At 39.4% G+C, this 19,834-nt stretch overlaps 1 protein-coding gene across 6 annotated transcripts in view; it reads right to left on the bottom strand.

Annotated features, from left to right (window-relative positions):
- brsk2a (BR serine/threonine kinase 2a) overlaps positions 1 to 19,834 on the bottom strand; it is a 149,464-nt gene that overhangs the window by 22,132 nt on the left and 107,498 nt on the right. For all 6 annotated transcript variants that reach the window (XM_067502135.1, XM_067502140.1, XM_067502136.1 and 3 more), the window contains 4 exons: positions 10,010 to 10,126; positions 5,956 to 5,989; positions 5,767 to 5,835; positions 4,135 to 4,281 (listed from right to left, as the gene is read on the bottom strand). In XM_067502135.1, the coding sequence (XP_067358236.1) occupies positions 4,135 to 4,281; positions 5,767 to 5,835; positions 5,956 to 5,989; positions 10,010 to 10,126 (367 nt within the window). The remainder of the gene's footprint in view (positions 1 to 4,134; positions 4,282 to 5,766; positions 5,836 to 5,955; positions 5,990 to 10,009; positions 10,127 to 19,834) is intronic.

The following is a 19,834-nucleotide window of genomic DNA, read 5'->3' as shown; positions in this document are numbered from 1 at the left end:
AAAAAAGATTGAGATTTAGAGAGGTGATACCACTGTGCTATAAACAGAACAAGACCTCTCTCTCTCTCTCTCTCTCTCACACACACACACACACACATATCTGACCCTGCCAAGCACTAAGGTCTAAAGGGAATCTCCCATTATCAATTCCTGCCCATTGCTCTTACTCACCCAAACACACACACACGCACACACACACAATCTCAGTACTACTCTTGTCATCACACGTTTAATGTGGCCACTTTGTTAGCAACACTGTAAACATGATAATTTTGCCAAGAGCTAAACAGTGAGCAAAAGGGCAACAGAGGAAGATGTCTGCCCGAAAGACACAGTTTCAACTACCCACAGAGGATGAAGGATCAATGTCACCACTGGGACTTTTTAATGTGTTCCTATTGTAGCTGTGGAACCACAAGAGATACACATTGCAGCTGTAATTATTGTCACATATCTCCATCATTGTCTCAATGTTTACTATCCCAGGGGATCTCACTCTACACTGATCATGTGATATTTCTGCAATCTGCCATGCAGGCTGTAGGTGACTCCACAGAGGTCATGGTATTGACAGAGACACCCTGCCTGTCAGATACATGCCAGTGGGTGACCTAGTCTTTCCCACTTTTATTGAAGGCCTGAAGGCAAGAGACTGATATCACACGCAGGCTTGAAAGTGATGTGGTTTGAAATGCAGCATCACATCAGTCTTTAAATGTGACAGCCCCGCTTTGGTTCAGGCAGAGGGGAATGTAGCTGTAATACTGGTTTCTCTAGGTATATTCAGGTTTGCATTCAAATAGAGGATGCGTAAATTAAGCTTACATTGATACAGATAGGTGCATGTCAGTGCATGTGTTTAAATATCTTTAAATCATACTGTACTGTAGGTCTGTTTATCATTGTTGAACAGTAACATATTAGTAGAAATTACTAATGTACAAGTATTATTACTGTTCTGTAAACACTGCAGTGATGGTTTTTGCATTAACAAGTAAAGCAATGCAATTTTTGAAATTGTAATGTTATTACAGCTACTAATCCAAAACGTGATGACTTACTATGTTACCTGAACACAACTTGATTTTTACCATAGCTGACAAAGTTTCACATTGGCTCTTAGGCAAAAAAAATAAACATAGGATGATGGACAAGATTGCTTGTTGGAGGATGGAATATAGTCACTTTAGTTAAGACAGTATAGGAAGCTCATGTTTTTATTTGAAAGTAAAGAAACATGTTTTCACCATTTTCCTATTAAGGCAGACACAATTTTTCCCTAACCTTAGACAAACATGCAGCTAAAGTTCTGTTGTACAGAAATGTAATTTTTAGGGGACACTCTTTGGCATTTAGACAGCTAACATTATAAGCTTTGTGGATCAACAGTCACACTTTGGAGCACAACAAAGTCAACACAGCTAAAAGAGTCACACGCAAGCACGCAAATGTTATTGGTTGATATAGAACAAATTCAATCGTACTACAGACTTCTTGACAAAGTCATAGCTACTCTACACACAGTACTCTAATTTCATGTAGCTGAAAGAAATAATATATATAGAGAGAGTAAAACTATAGTCTTTCCAACTACACTGCTGTTTCAAATTGAGGTGGAGCTGGTTGTCCTTCTTTGTGTGGGTCCCTGCGTTTAGGTCACGTTGCATAAAAGTGTCTGTCAAATGACTGAATATTGTTAGTGCAACAAAGATGAGGGATAATGAAGCGTGTTTCTAAAGACAATAGACACCTAACATTAGTTTTTTAAATGGTCATAAAGAGTAACTAGTGAAACTAGTGGTTGCTGTGTATTTGTCAAAAGCAACTGCCGTAATATGTGAATGAGGTAATTTTTTTCTTATACGCACACGCACACACGCACACACACACACTTTTTCATTTTAGAAACCTTGGTACTTATCTGCATGGGGTATTATTTGTCTATGATGAACTGCTCTTTAATATAATAATAGCAAATCCCCTTCATTAGAGAAGGATCACAGGGAGGCAGAGTTTTCCTGGGTGTCTGTGTTCATTTGAATAGTGAAGATGAGAGCACTCCGTCAGGTGTTGTCTGTGTAGTCAGGGCTGAATACACAGACAGGAAATAAAGAGAAAGGCGTGTGTTGGGATAAGACGCTTAAGCCTGGGTAAGTGTCATCCTACTCACTGTCTGATGGGGCCTTTGCTTTTTGTCTGTACTTACATCTGCTAACAACAATCTAATTAACAGAAGGTGACAATAGACTGAAACACAGCCAGCAGTTACGGTCCGATTACCCTATTGATTTGATTCAATGAACTACCGTCATTATTATTCTGAAAAAATAATCCCTGGCAAAGAATATTCCTTTATGTTCCTTCATTCCTACCATTAGACTCCAAACAGGTTTAAGCAAAAAAAAAAAAAAAAAAAGAAAAAACTATTTAAAATTCTGTGAAGTTACAACACATCCTCAGAGCTCTGTTTGGAGGGCTCATGCACGAGAGGGGAGCAGACAGGTAGCATATTCTCGCCCAGCAGCTCTGTTCATGTGTAATGCTTTGTCAAGGACAGAGCTGGAGATGGGCGGTCATTTCTAGGGGATCTCAGGGTTACCTGTACTTGTCAAGCAGCGAGAACACAAAAATTAAAGCACATATTGTATTCACTGCATTCTAAAGAGGTGGGGTCTTTCTACTACAAATAGGAGCACCCTTCGTTGAAGCTGTCTGGTGTATTTTTACACCAGTCTTCAAGAACTTTGTAAGTTTAAGACACTGTGACACTGTGGAAGATAGGCAAAGGCATGGAGATATAGAGCAGGAAGCAGGAGCATTACTCAAGAGTAATGTCAGCACATTTGCATATAGGCAAGAGCATGACAAATGTTTTGCTTTCTGTATTGATTCACAAAGTTACATGGCCTGGACAAGGTGTGAAGATGCAATATCTTCACATATGCAAATGGATGCGAATGTGTGGGCTTTTATTTTGTGTGTATGTTTAGATTCAGCAACTTGCGAGCACATCAGTATCTCAACTGGACGTGAAATGCAGGACAAGAACAAAGTACAGCACTATCTTTGTTATTTTTTTGTGATCTCCAACCACTTTCTTATTTACATTTCTTTTGTTCCATTCGCTCTCTCTTTCTCTATCTGCCTTTAACTTCTCTGTTCTCAGGCCCTGCTCCTGCCATCTTGCCAAGGTGATCAGTTGCTGTGTAGAAAAGGACCAGCATTGGGATGCGTATAGTAAATGCTGCAGAGGGAGAGTACACAGAAAGTATTTTCTCTCCTGAATTCACACCCTGTACTTGAGGAAGAACTCAAACAGAATTGGGGATGAGGAAAACACCTCTCAAACTCAAGGGAAAGGAAAGAAGAAACAAACAATAAGACAATGGTTGGCTTAGCAGAACCAAGTTTATATTGACCACTTTAGTCGGAATGTGAGTCTCTACCCCTTTGCTTTCTCCTCGGAGCATTACAAGTTTTCTCATCTTGCAGTGAATTTGCAAAATAGTGATTTTCCAATCCCAAACCTGATGTGTGTTTCTTTCCCCATGAATGCTGTCTCAAATAGCATATAAATATGTTTTGCTGCTCCTACAAAATCATTAGTAAACACTGCTGGTGGTGGACTATGAATATGAAATATTTAATACAGATAAAACACAGGTCTTATTGCGCCACAAAAAATGTATGAATTACACATAATGAGCTGCAAAGAGTGTTTGCACTTTGATGTGGTATAGAAAATCATCATAGTGTATATACTACTGAAGATCAATCGCATGTACTGCAAGTTAAACATCTGTGCACTAACATGTGTCTGGATGCTGTTGTTTATTATATTCCTGCACACTGAATTTGAAACCATATGGATTCTATATACTAGTTTCCTTACATTCAGTATTGTATCAGTCGTCCTTTTGGGGGGAAATGTTTGGAAAATTGAAAATATTGTTTCTTTATTGACCTTGATTGGAAGCTGTCGTGTAAAAAAATCACATCAACATGAAGATGTTGTTCAACTGGAGTAAATGAGGCATGCTTAAACTAGGGAAAGCAGCCAAAGACTAAAAACACAGAAGAAATTGAACACCAACATATTGGTGTGTTTTCATCCAGTCTCCTAAGTGAACTGACCGTTAATCTTTTGGTGGCATCCACTTCAATCATGCCACGGAGGAGGTTCTGACAGTCTGGAGGGATGAAGTGTGGCATGTGAAACACTCCCAGTTTCACCTTCTCCAGCAGATTCCTCAAGTTGTCATCATCAAACGGCAGTGCACCCTGGAAAGACAGAGAAGCAGATCATGAGAGATGGGAAAAGAAAGTGGAAATAGTGAAAATGTAGATGGAAAAAACTGTTTGCACTTGCTTTAGTGGAAGCATTAAAACAGAAAATAAGACTTCACCCAATCAAGGGCAGAAACGAAAAATATACTAATATTTATAAATATCGCCAGAAGAAACAAAACCACATTCTGAGTCTTAATCTTCCACCAGGCTTGCTTTCTCAACTTGTTGAGCTCGTCAATTAAAGTATTCTACCGTCAGCCACAATGCAAAATAAATAATAAACAGCAGCAAGCTGAAAACAGGGTTTTTCTAATAATTACCCAGCTTTCCCATTTACCTCGTTCATTTAGCATTCTCTCATCAGAGTCATTTATCAGAGCGAGCTGACACCTCACAGATGTGGCTGTTTGATGAATGACAACCTCCACCAGAAGACAAAAGATGGAGGGGGAGAGAAAGAGAAAGAGGGTGAGAACGACAGAAGAAAGGCTGAGAACTGAAGAGAGGTAGAAAAAAAAAGATGGGCATGCTCATGTAACTGATGATCTGAGTGCAGCCCAACTGCTGGGGAGTATGTGTGTCTCCCAAAATCAGAAATGGTTTATTTGTGGCCAGGCGGCAGGACAGGAGAACAGGAGAAGGATGGTGTTGATCTGTAGTGCAAAAATGGGAAAAGACTTTTATGTGGAGGAAGAGAAGTACTATACCCATGGAGACAAGGGTAAACAACATCACTTATACACAAGTATATGCAGAGATGTGCACACACACATACGCACACACACGCACGCACACACACAAGACAGAACAGGATGGAGTGGGGGGAAAAAAAAGCTCAAACAACGACAAATAGACAGAGCTTGTGGCCATTAACTGCCCTGTCAGCATTGGTATTTATTTTGAGCTCTCTTCTTCAGTTTGGCTGTATGAATTATTCATGGAGCAGGAGTGTGTAGCAACTACTGTACAGCTGTTGATGAAACAAAGCTTCGGGCCTCCACGGCTGGGGAACCACAGACATAATGTAGCTGGAGAATAGACCTGATTATGGATACAGTGTTGTGTGTGGATACAGGATAATGAACATAAAGATGCTTCTCTTCTCTGATTTTCTGTTGCGCAACAACATCAGCTTGAGGGAGTCTCAGCAAAGATTTTCTGGTAAGACCTTCTAAATGTTGGGATTTTGGATTTAACTCCCCGAACCCTGAGTTTATGTTGGAGGCTCCTTCTTTTCATTCCACAAGGGCCAACCTTGAGTCGACGGGCTAAGTGCAAAGTCATCTCCTATAAAAACTGTTTAAACTTTTGATCCATAACAGATGATTCAAAGGCTGGGCACACTGTTGGCTATGAAGAGAAAGCATCACTTCAATAAATATTAACAATAAAGACACATTATGCCACATTTCTCTGGAGATCTTTAAACTGTATGTTAGTCCAGTCCATATCAGCTAAGAACAAGATGACACTCACCACTAACAGGGCAAAAAGAATGACCCCACAGCTCCAGACGTCCGCTTTCCTTCCATCATACTTCTCTCCCTAAGGACAAGAGAGTGTTTTTCAGTGGATTAGGAAAGAGTGTTGGTTAAATTTAGATGACTATAAAAATAAGCCAATAGAAAAGATACAATATATTGAATTTACAGGAAAACGACTTACCCTGATGACCTCCGGACACGCATAGTGTGGGGATCTGTTGGAAAAATAAAAAGTGTAAAATGTCAGTGAATTAAGGAAGTAACCGAAAGACAGAAGAGAATACTCTAGATTGTTTAGGGACTTTATATCTCTACTGCTGCACTGAAAGAAGTCAGGGTAATACAATTATGACATGGCAATATGGCATGTCATACACCACTGTACAAAAGTGTGAAAAGAACAACTTGGGCTGACAATAAATATCTCCACTGAACACAGATCAAGATGTGCTTTGGGAGTTTTGACATCCTGAGGGTGTTTGGATGTCTTCCTGCTTGCTCACTCAAGGGCATCCTCTCACAGCAGACAGTGAACAGACCCACTAATCTTTACAACACCTGGATGGGCTGACAGTAAACCCAATGACTAGATTGACACATCAATATTGTATGAAGATTTATGAAGCTACCCTGCGACGGCTGTTCCATAAGCCAATAGCTATGGGTGAGTGACTTGATATTCTATAAGTGCACTGCGGCACTTTTCCTGTACACTGAAATTGCCACATTTACATTTTTAGTATCTTAAAATAAGTATAGCAATAAGGATTTTTTTAAGTCACTAGATAATCAAATAAACAAAACAACCATTTAATTTCAGAATGTTTTCTTGCCCCTCTGCCTTGGGATGCAGTTTATCTTCCCCCTCCTTCTCCCGCTCCATCCTATATAATAGTAGGATATTTGGATCTAATGAGAGTCTATCTAAGGGCTGTAAACATAGAGCCCATTAGCTCGGCTTTTGTCTTGTGTACTCATGAATACCAGCCATGACGGCCCGGCTGTCTCAGGCTGTCAAAATACTGGCCGATGACAAACATAGCCACCGTGTCAACGGGGAAAGTTCAGATGCGAGCCTATGCAAATATGGCCTTCCTGATTGCAAGTGTCATAGTGCATTATGCAGATGAGCGAAGACTAAAAACAAGAAAACAAGCCTGAGATATGTAGTAGTTATGTCTCATGAGTTGCACAACACACAAGTCACAGCTGGAACCACTATGAATAAACACTTAATATTTGCAAAGGCTTTCTGTGGCAAACACAGAGTGAAGGTAAGGCGAGTAAACAAGCATCTCAACTTTCCATTTAATCAGACAGCCATAACACATTTTTGAAGCAAAATTCTACTTGTGTTACGTAGGAAGAATCTTGAAGTGTTTAATGGACTCATTCAATTAAATGTTCGCCCTTCGCAGTCTGCCATAGTTTTTGAAAAGTTTCGATTTTACCATAATGCCCCATATTAAAAGATTTTTATTGAACCAATCATACGATTTGATAACACAGGTGTGATCAAAGACTCCTAAGGGTTATATAAAAGTGATTTGAATGTATCTTAGCTCCATGCTAAAGACCATACATAGTATTTATCATGATATTTACATTATGATAAAAAAAAAATCTCCTGCTTCTCACACCAGAACATCGGATTATAGACTAGGATACCAAAGCTAAATAGAGAGCTGAAAGAGTCATTTTATTTGACCAGAGTGAAAAATGCAGTCTTTTAAAGAACAGTTGTGTGTGGGTTGACATAACATCAGTCTTTTCTTGCTATTTGCTAAAGCTCATTTACTCTCTCAACCTAACATTACTAACATCACATCAATTAAATCAGCAGGTCAGAAACTTTTTCTTCGTTCTGAGGATAACAAATAACAATTGCTGCTGTGCCCAAAAGCATCAACTGATGTGTGGGAAGGTGTCTTAATCTTAACTAAAGAGAATTCAGCAGCATGTTTCCTGGACCACCAGTAAAAACACACTCATAAGTTTAACATAAGATCATCATGTCCCTCATCGTATACAGTACAAGTATAGCACCATGACCACAAGATATGTCAGTTTCTGTATGAGAAATGAAAGAATCAACGGAAAGGTTGAGAAATGCAGTTTCTCTTCATGAAAATTCATCTTTTTGAGGCAAATTTGAGCTTCGTCAATCAGCGCAACAGAACTGAACAAACAGCAAGCACTGATGGCCTGTGTGTAAGTTCCTAGATCCATATTTGTATGTGTTTGTCAATGCCCCTGCTCATCCATATGTCTGTATGTCTACATGTATTTATTTATGTGCTCTGAGGCTGTACCTGGGGCAAGACTTCACTCAACTCCATTACCCGTGGCAAATGGAATACATTTGTGTCAGACTGCTGCGTGGTGAGAGGGGCCCGGATAAATGTCTTTAATTAAAAACTGTCATATATACATTTAGAGATGGACATGAATAATCAATAACCACAAATACAGTGTATGGCACATTTCCTAGTATTAGGAACTGGCATGCTAACAGAAATTGTGGTCTCACATTTCTGTAAGACACATAAGCAAACGGAGCAGGACACGGTGATGTAGCTGAGAGAGTAACGAAACAGCACCACTTTTCTTAGCTGTGCCTGGCAGTGTGTTATAATTTGTGGTGTGTGTGAATGGATCTCTGTAAGACAGCTCTGCGTTTCCACCTGCAACAAGTACATTTTGCAGTTTGTAAGTGTACACAGGGGACTCAGCAGATGCACTCCTGGATCAGATTGCAGAATCAGTAAGAGTGGAAGCATAATGCAATACAGATACACTTAGTGTGCAAGCTACATACTGCAAAAAAGCTGAGCAAGAGCTGTTGCATCCTATGGCCTTTCTAGGAAAAGGACACAGCTGAGTGTGGTCATCGAGGCTAAACAATGACTCATTTGTGCACATTTTACTTGCAGATAGCTGTGCACACTGTTCTCAGTTTGCCTGATCTCTACTGATGAGTCATAAGAGCTTAGGAGCTGTGCTACTGCTGGAAAAAACTTATGCAACACTTTGACTGTCTGTGTATCTGCATGCACATGAGCATGCATGTGTAATATAAAGATGAAGGGAGAAAGAAAGAGACTGACAGAGAGACAGCCAAACAAGCAAAGGACAAAGGGTCTTAGAGGTCAGGAATGAACTAAGCTTCGCTAGCACTGTCTGCGTATGTGTGCTTGCTGAATTCTGTGTATGCAAGTGCGTGTAATTTCAGTTGATTTGGAGGAATAATCTGGGCACAATCAGGTCTGAGCTGGGGACAGATGTCACAGGGCCTCACAATCTCCCAGGCCTGCACGCATTGTCATGTGTAACCACAGAGCAAAGACATCCAAACCATAAAAAAGCAGCCCTAGATCTTTTAGTTAACATGTCCATCACACGTTGTTCACAAGAATAGATCCAAACAACTCAGAGACACAATCAATATGCAGCCCTGTCCTAAACAATAATTCTCCTCCTGAGGGTCTGGTAAAGCATAATCTCTATACGAGCCATGTAAATCATGAAGTTTACTATATACTATATGTGTTTTACTTCTGAACTTTACCCCTTGTTCACTATGAGCTATCCAGTTTTACTTCAGGCAAACAAGACTTCATTAAGTGGGAAATCTCTTTGTGAATTCATGTTGTCATCAAGTTTATGAAGTCAGTATCTAAACGTAGACCATAATCAACTGTGTTGCTTCTTTTATTGACAAATGTGACCCTTTGGAGTGCTCACTAAACTTCAGGGTTGAATTAAAAACACTACAGTCCACACTCGAAAGACCTTATAAGTGACTTTTCCTCCAAGCAAATTCATTACAGCTGTTGTAGAATTGATGGGCTTGGCATGGTCACGACTGTGAGCTCATAAAACCCAGTGTCAGATATAAGGAGATGGAGAGTCGTAATATGTGGACACGGCCGTGGCCCTGCTCACAGCCTGATAGTGAGAGGCACCAACCGTCCCTCTTCACGAGATCACCACGGAACAATAATGGAGGCTTCAGGAACATGGCACCTAGCAGAGGGCCTGATAGCTCCATTCATCCTCTGTTGCTTCACCTTTCATTTCTCTCTGCTGCACGCTTGCAACTCTACTTGGCCTCCAACTATGACTTATTTTGACCCCCAGAACATTGAAAGCATCATCTAAATTTTGTCCGCTGAGTGTGTAAGTCAGACGTTGCATTACAAAGTAATCAACACAACATTTTCTACAGTACTTACCCACAGCTGGTTTCCAGCAGGCTGTCTCCAACCTGAAGCGAAGCCATGCCAAAGTCTGCTATTCTGATGTTGTTCTTTTCATCTAGCAACAGGTTCTCTGGCTTCAGGTCCCTGTGGCTAAAAGACAGAGACACATAAACATAAAACATGTTATAAACCATGACTGAATGCATCCTAAGTAATATAAACTAGTAAAACTGGGGAGAGATCCTGTGTGGATATATGTCCATACACACAACGGTGAACCTGTCTCCCACCCCACCTCTGCAACATCTTCTCTTTGATGTGTCCATGCTGAAACTAAGGGGCTCCAACCTCAGTGCTGGGCTAGTACAAGGTATGACAGCCTCCTGCTGTGTCCTTTTCTCCTTCTGTTTCCCCTGCCTCTTTACCCCTTATCCTCTTCCTCTCATCTCCCAGACAGCCACCAGCAAACTGGCTGAGCAAAAGGGCGTCAAGGGGAGCCAGGCGCAGAGGTGGTGTTCATTAGCTGCCATACATTAACACTAAACACAGCAAGGGGGATAATATCCAGAGGATGCCATCTCCCTGCTTAAAAGGGACCACTGAGAGTAATATCTTTCTCATATCATGCTGTTGCTGTGTTGAAGGTTAAAATCTCAATTTTGATGAGTGACTTTTTAAAAGCAGAGTAGTGCTAGCACTTTATCGCAGATTTAACATCTCTTCCTGGGTTGAGGGTTGTATTACATCACACTGTGCTGTTCTTTTGATGTCTGCCAAGGCTGAGGGAAGCACAGACATCACACATTCTTGCATGGATATTCATCCATTTGGATTTCAACATATGTTTAAACGTGCATATCTGTCTATGATTTTTATAATCAGTGAGAGAGATGGAGCCCCAGCCCTGTCAGAATGTCATGATCTAGATTTTCATCTTCCTTTCAGACTAATGATATTAAAGGGAAGGAACAATAGCTGGATGCATTTGACTTTGCAGGGTGCCTCATCACAATGGACATTTAACCTTAGACAACATCAAATGCTGTATAAAATTCTTCCTGTCCTGGGGCATTATCTGTCAGCTGGTTTGTTATCACACTGGCAGTGTCTATGATTCTTGCTATAATTAAAATAAGACTTGGACGGCATCTAAAACAATTCTTTCAATACTAAAACTTTCAAAAATACAAAAAAAACATTAGTTTGTAGGGATGTTAGTAGTCCGAGTGTTAACCTTTGAACATATACTGTCAAACCACACAAAAGAAGGTAACACTAACTGGGTACCACTGAGAATTCTATTGTAAATCTTTAAAGTACATATGTGTGTGTGTGTGTGTGTGTGTAAACCTACCTTTATTGGAAAAGTGTCAAGTGCGATAAAAATGCTTTTTTGCGATAAAATGCTTTTAAAAATAATGTTTCTCCTGGAAACAAAATGTTTCAGACAGTGCAAAGTTCATTCTCTTGTGACTAAAGTTTAAACATGGCAGAAGGTGAATTCATTACTAAGTAAACAAAGGAACCTGACTACAGGACCTAGAGGATGCTAAATAATTTGGTTTAACATTGCTGCATTGATTGTAGCTGGGTTTCACAGGTTGCTATATTATAGTTTTGTGGAAAGAACCTCCTGTTTGAGACCGACTGCAATTAGCTCAAATTGTTAGCCCAACGCTCACAAATGCAAACTAAATCTTTTTCTAAAGACCAATATACATGGCATAACAAACTAGAATCACATGTCTATCAGATGTAACACACAAAGAGCCAAACCTCAAGTGATCCGCAAAAGAAAGAAGGCAGCTGAGTATTTATCTACCAACAGTATCAAGGGGACAGATTGCATCTAGATGCTTTATTGGCTGTCAGGACCCTGGCATCCATAATAGGACATTAAACTGCCTCTCTGACACATTAGGCTACACTTTGTTACTGTAATCTTTCTCACACAGCAGGCCTTGCAGCAGGGATGTCTCAGCCGTCATGCAGGTGTAAATGTTATTAACCGAATTCAACAGCTGCATTGAGTTTGAATGTAAATGTAGTTTTTCTTTCCTGAAATGTGGAAGCTGTGCACCACTAGGTTATAAACAAGTTTTGGAGGAATGACTTCTCCCCAAATACTCTGAAAGTACATATTTATACTTACATAAGTACATATTTAGTATTATATTTTTGCACAGTTTTACACAGTTTTCGCCACAAATCAAACTGTATAAATATTACTGCTACAATTGGCCCATTTAGAACAAAGGGGAGATATCAACTAAGTTTACCAAATATTAAGGCTTCTTTAGAGGAATGAGTATTGCCTTCCATTATCTTTACCCATATTGTTAAAACTGTGGCACAGGTCTCGAAGGGCGCACCTGTGTGGCTACATGTTTGATTGAACAAGGTTTAAAACCCAGTGGGGCTGTTAGACATGATCCCCGCAATCTGATGCCGAGCTTTTAACTGCCTGTAATGATTTGCACATACCATGTGACATGTTTTGTTTTACAGAAGGTTGTAATGGTTTTATTCTCTTGGGGCTCACATCCTTTTAATATCTCAGACATCTTTATGGTGATGAGCAGTTTTGTGACAATATTTTCAAGCTCAAGGAAAATATACTTATCTCATGATGACATATCCAACATAATTAGAATTAGAATGTTTCATGTTGCCTCTTGCTAAGCCTGATATCACACCAATAAGGGTGGTACAAATAAGCTAAATCAGAACCCTTGAAACTAACACAAATGGCTCAAATGCTTCTTTTTGACATATAACCATGCTTGGATAATAGCACATCTGTTTTTGCATTTTCATCTAGTAAAGCATTTTTAGGTTCCATTATTGCCGCTAAAGTGGGTTTTTTAACCATCATTTCGAGTTGAAACAGATTAATTTAGCCTGTGGCACACCTCTGTGTCATCCTCCTCTTTCTATCGTTACTGTTTCTCTCAAACTTTTTTAGGCTTGTACTGACCCAATTAGTGAGAGACCAAGCACATTCACTGAAAATGCTTTAGGCTAATATTCTATCGCATTAGCAGAAGAGGACAACATTTTAACTGCTGACTTGGATGTGCTAGGCACAATCGTTCATTAGCCAATGGGGTTAATTTTGTATTAAGAGCAATGAGGGATGAAAAATATAAAATTATCTTTTTTCCAATTTTTGCTGTCTAATGGAATTGGTGTTTGTTTGTTTTTTTTGTTTGTTTTTTTGCCCAAAGTAAGTGATTGGTGGATGTGTGACTGTTTTTTATTTATAGTAGCCAAGTCACAGAACCCAAGAAAGCACATGTATTTGAAACCCAAAGTAAGGATAAGATGTAAGGACAGGCTGGTGCAAAAGTACTCAAGTGTCATCACAGATTTGATTGAAGTCTCCTCCCAAATAGAATCGCTACATGTGTCTCTTCCTTGTGCCAGTGATCACTGTAAACACAACCCAAACAAAGCAACACACTCTAATTAGTCAAGCTACATTTTTCCCTCTTTCGGTTAAGTTTTCTGACACCATCTCACCTACTTTCACATTTTATCTCAGATTTCCATCGTCATACAGTAGCTATAGTACAGGAGTTAGTGCCTCTGTACATTCTTGCCCTACACGTTTCAGGAGTTTCATTTCATATGATTTGAATATAAACAGGATTAGCATTGAGAGGAAAGCACAGAGACCCCCCCACACAAGATTTGCCTCTCTAGTGAATGGTTACGAGAGCATTCCATCTGGGGCTTTCGTATCTATTCCTTTGAGGGTTTGAACAACGCTGGAGAAGTAATGCATTGTTGCATGTAATGCAGTCAGTAAAAAGTGGGATTACAATGATGTCTATATTTATAATAAGTAAACTATTTGCTTTGTTGTGCCAAATCTATGTGTGCAACCCAGCGTTTGCTCCTAATCCACAGGAGTTTGACTGGGGAAGATTGGAAGAGCAGCAGACCTTCGAGGCAGAATAAACAGACAAGCCATCAGAAATGCAGTGGAGTGAAGGAGTGGCATAGATATTAAAAACCCACAACAACATCAGGCATCTAACACAGAAAATCATGGTTGTCCACAATTCCTCTTAAAACAGTCATTCGTGCTTATTTTTCCACTTCATCCTGTTTTGTTCACCGTTTTATCCTCTTGACCATTTTCAGCTTTATGACCTACATTATTTACCTCCAATTTACTTTCCTCAATAAACCAGCCTTCCCGCCTTTCTATTAGAGCTTCCCTCACAAGCACCAGGCCATACTTCCTACATCAAATATCATAAACCAACCTACAACTTTCATTCGACCTCCCACTGCTCAATTTTCTTTGCCCATTTTACCTCATTTCATTTTCTCCTTTCTACCTGCTCTCACTGTCAGCTGCCCCTGTCCCACTGAGTTACAGTTCACCACTTACTGACATGGTGGGAGACGGAAATATCAGAAAAGTATAAAGACAAGAAGGAAGAGAAAGAAGATTTCCATTCTGTGCTGATCATCAGCCATAATAATAATATGGTGAAAGTACAGGCTTTCCACAGGCAAGCCTGTTGGACAAGCTGTCTCCTTGGAGAACAATATCAGAATATCAACAAACACAGCCATAAACAGCCACAAGGGGATAAGCTGCTATATTGATAAAGAGATGGTCATACAGAAGATAGGGTTAGTAAACATGGTGGAAGAATAACATAAACTGAATTGTTTTAGAAAGATAAAACACATAAAAAGGAGAGAAGTCAAAGGAGATGTTCTGTAGCAACTGGACTTGCTTGAGACCTAGTCCTCGAAGACATTTCACCTCTAATCCCAAACTTCTAACTGACTGGCTTAGAGTGGCAGGCATGCAGTGTGAAGAAGTAAGTGCGCTGACACTTCGATGGACACCTGTGGATTGTTGTTCCACTCATGCAGGTGCATCCAAAAGGCAGCAGTCACTTCCATGAAGCTAAAAATGTCCACATTCTAGACAAAGATGACCGGTGGACTGAACAAGGCGTCAAAGTAGCAATTTATATCAAACTGCAATGATGCTCCCTCAACAGAGAAGGTGACCTACGACACCACTTACAACCCACTTCCTTCATGAATGCCAGGTGGAACAGCAACCCACAGGTGACCGTCAAAGTTTCACTGACACTACAATTCCACAGAGTATATATGCCTGTCATTCCAAGAAAGTCGGTTAGAACTGAGGAAGACTTTTGGATGAGAGGTAAAACGTCATAAAGGACTTCAAGTCCAGCTGTCACTGAAAAGCTTTTTGGGTTAACAATGACCTTGATGACAGAGAATCCTTACATGAGTCAGATAGAAACAGAAATCATTTTCTGGTCAAAAGTTTTTGACCAGATTTCAAGAAAAGCAGTAAATCTTGCAAATAAATGTATGTACCCATACATCACCATTATGCTAATATTAGGTGAACTTGCAGGACTGTTTTATTTAGACTTTCTAGCTGTGAAGGTGATTTTTTTTAAATTTCACTGTTGTATATGATTATATAAATCATAATACACCTGTAGAAAGTTTAGGAAACAGTGGTCTGCTTAAAAGAAAGATAAAGAGAGGAATAAAGCAGCTGATAACAGAAGAAATGTGAGGGAGACAAAGAGAGAGACAGGTGGATATGGCTGATATGCATGACTTTGCTACAGCGAATATTTTGATTTCTGGACCTGGTGTGTACATGAGGAGGCTTGGAGTTTGAGGAACAGTGTTTTCATCAAAGGTGCACTAGCAATCTCTGCATTACCTATTCAGACGATTGGAGACACTGTGAACAATAGTCATTATCGATACACAGTCACTAAAGAAACACACACACATTGGGTTGTAAACTGGGTTATGAGGAGAGGGACCTAAGTCATAACTAAGCAAACAGAACAGGGTGAAAAAGAGGGCACAGCATGTTATAGGTAAAGGACAGTCCCCCACTGATTGCTGTGCATTTGTGTCTGTAAATGGTATCTGTGTAAATGTATAAAATATGTAAAACTAATTCATGCATATACAACATATAACACATAATGTACAGTATACACAGCATAAAGTGGTGTGATGAGAGTAGGTGGACAAAGTTACTGGGTGATACTATAATGTGTTTGGAATCAACTCTGGTTCACTTGACCTATTGGTGAGTCCATAGTCGTCTCTCTGGCTTCATTAATACTGAAAAAGTTGATTTGATTTATTGCTCAGAGAAGAACAAAATAATAGCACCAAAGTACAAAAGCTTTAACATAGAATATCTTTCTAGCAAGTCCAAAAATACAGTACCCATACTGTATGTGTAGACATATAGTATGTAAACTATCATTGTTTATTCATCTTATTCATCACATTCTGTCAAATCCTGTGCATATTACTGTCCAATTTTGGGTAAAAACCTTGTCAAGTGTTCAAGGAAAACGCACAACTCCTCCCAATCAATCTGTGTCTCTGTTGGGTGTTTGCAATTACAGACAACTGCCACATCGACTTCTCAGGAGAGTGCACTTTGTTGTATGGCAGAACTGACAAGATGCTGCCAAAGCTGTCGGGATCTCTTTCCAGGTATTTGTGTTAGTGTCTCATATGCAATACGATGACTACATCCTCGAGAGCAGCCATTCTGATTTCGTAGCCGCGAAAAAACAAACTCCAAAGCAGCTCTACTGTAGCAGTGTGGTTGTGTGGCTGACCTTGACTTGTGGCATCTTCAAAGAAAGTGAAATTTTACATAAATAAAATACCAATAAATGTGGGTTGTGCAATGTCTGTTGTCTTACAGAGAGGGAGAAAGAAGAATCCAGATCCAGTTTGATTCTGGATCTATATTAACACACAAGAAATGTTTTCTAAAGTAAATGTCATTTACTGATGATTCGTTCTCGTATCTGTTTTTATCCTATCCTTACTTATCTTTGCCTCATCTCCCTCGTCAGCTATCTTCATGGGCTTCATTTTGTCCCTTTGTTTCCTTCCAGGTTAAAAAAAAAAAGCCTTGGAGAAAAAAACACTGAGTCATAAACAACCCATTCGCTCTATGTTCTTTCATTCATTTTAGGACTTACATCTATCCGGCTTAGGAGAGATATTTGAGGATGGAAATATGGGTGCATATCGGTAGGATGAGGCAATAGGAAGAAGTAAATACGAGAGGTGTTCAGAAAAGAAGGGCTTAGGAGCATGTTTTTAACCCCCTCTGCATGGTGAGTCACAGAGAAAAGCCAGCACTTCTAATAGCCTGCGTAAGTCCCTTGTGCAGACAAATAGAAATGGAAGAAATGATTGCAAAAATGTCTTTTTATTGAGGGGATGCTGGGATCTCATTAGTGGGAATGGAAGGAGGGTGAGGGCTACATCTGTCAATCTGTTTGCCCCTAATTGAGGTTGGGAGGAGGGTGAGTAGGTTCAGCAACACTCCCAAATAATTCTCCTCGTGATAAATTTACAACGCATCATTTTGGAAGAGCGCTAGTGAGGGGATCTGAGGAGACAGCAACAATGTAAACACACAAAAAAAGGGAGCGATAAGTCTTCTTGTGAATCTTGGTACAAAAGAATTGCGATAATCCCAGCATGTGCATGCATTTAATGTCAGTCCCAGATGCCTTCTGCTAATTGGCTTAATCTCTTCCTCTCACCGTCAGTTATTTACACAGACTGATAAAAGACTTCTAACTTTCATTCCCATAAGGTAGGACAGTTTTGTTCTATTTCCAGTGATAAGAGAGTTATCTTAGAGAGTTATCTGTGTTTTTAATTCTCTATGAATTTTAAGACCATCAAATTCCTGTTTGAATGTGCATGAAAGTACACGGAAGTGTGTGTCTCTCTCTCTTGCTAGAGCAGCACACACACAAAAAAATCATCATGATTTAACTGGTTCTAGTAGGAGCGCCAAGGAGAAAGGACATTGGCCCAGGCAGAAACATCATAGTCAATGATTAAACAAGAAAATACATTGTGCAAACAGAGCAAGACTAAATAGGATTTTTTTATTTCTTTTTTGACCTTTCAGCTTATCCTGTGAGTTCAGGGTCACCACAGCGGATCATTTGTCCGCGTGTTGATTCACCCTTCCTGACGCAACCCTCCCTAATTTCTACCGGGCTTAGGACCAGCACTTCCAACTCTGTGGTCAGCAGGCGGCCACTCTTCCAACTGAGCGATGGACTGATAGAATAAAACTGTACATTAAATATAGAAATATGTAGAACTATAAAAAGGAAAATATAGGACCAGAGATATTACAATGATCACTGGTAATAAAAGTATGCTACCAATGCAAAGCTGAAACCTTAAAAAAGTGCTGCACTGTTTCACCTACCGTAAAAAGGCACTGTGCTGCCTCTTCATTTTACATGCTTTCTTTTTTCCATATCTCTTGTTTATCCTCGCACATAATACATATTTTACATGAGTCCATGCAGGCCTCTTTATTTCTTTATGCTACATAACTGGAAATCACTTGTGACTGAAGCAAAAATAAATACACTTAAACCCTTTCTGCTCTGTAGTCCTTGTGCTCTGCAATACATGAAGGCAAAAGTAAGAACAGAGGTGAAGATAGTCTGGAAAGGAAAGATTCTCATTGCCTTGCTTTTGGATCACAAATGAATAAGTACACTAACACTTACTACACACATACAAACAAGAAAGACATAAACAAGTCCTCAAAATCAGTCCCTGCTGACATGTTTGATTTCTACATATGATTTTCATTCATTTGTGAGCTGGCAAACAGTTTAATTACCCCCTGAAGCCAAACATATTGTGTCACAGTAGTAACAACCTGGAAGCAAATTTTAATGCAAAGACTCAATGCATGGTAGTATAAATAGTAGTAAAAATATGTAATGTATAATATAATATGTAATATGTAAAATATGTAATGTAGTAAATATGTAATGTAATATGCCATTCAGTGGCATTTCTCCATTTTTTAGTTTTCAGCACAATAGACATGCATCAGTAGGCACCTGCTCCGCATGCTAGTAGACTCAGTAGGTTATTATCGTAAAATTTTATGCACCGCAATTTGACGTGGTCATGGCACAAATAATCCATGCATAAAAATCAAACAATTAGTGTTAGGGATTGTGGGATGACTTAAAACATAGAAAACCCACTGGCTAATGTAACAATAACAACTAAAGTAACAACATTTAATAACAATACTAAACGGGACATAAATTGGCATCTGTCCACCCAAACTCCGCTCATTGAGTCGACCCAAATTTCATCCCTGCAAAAACTTTTTAGATTATAAATCTGCTGCACCTGGTGTTATATTTACTTCGATCTCTAGACAGCCTCAAAGACTCTCATGTCTCCCTCACAAAACGAATGCCAGTAGTTAGTAGGTAGCCTACTAAAGCATAACCTTAAATGACATGATAATGTTTGAACTGACTTCTGTATCTTACCCTATGTCTGTGTCTTACATCGTTAGATGTTAAAGAGAAAGTCAATAATATCAAGTTTTCCTTACTGAATTACTAGTGTAGAAACTACAGTAAAGAGAAATGCAGCACTCAAAAGCAATGGCTAATCTAAGGAAATTCAGAGCTGCCTCACTTCTCTGTATATTTTTAGAATTCATTATTTGGGAGGTAATTATTTGTGTAATGTCATGTGACAGCCAAATGAATTGCTACACTTCTTGAGTGTGGATGTTTATTAGTTTCGTTTTGTTTTTGTCTTTATCTAGATTGCAGAAAATAAACACCTGAATAAAAAAAACATTAATGAATGAAGGTGACTGTTATACTTTTAAGTGCTCAATGAAAATGTGTACTGCAAAGTAATTCCACTTATTCACTGTAGTACAAAATAAATGAAGAGACCTCTTATGTCAGGTATAATTGGGCATACATATAGTTAGAT

Source organism: Channa argus, chromosome 4 (assembly GCF_033026475.1).
Source record: "Channa argus isolate prfri chromosome 4, Channa argus male v1.0, whole genome shotgun sequence".
Taxonomy (NCBI): Eukaryota; Metazoa; Chordata; class Actinopteri; order Anabantiformes; family Channidae; genus Channa; species Channa argus.
This window is presented reverse-complemented; position numbering and strand designations above follow the sequence as displayed.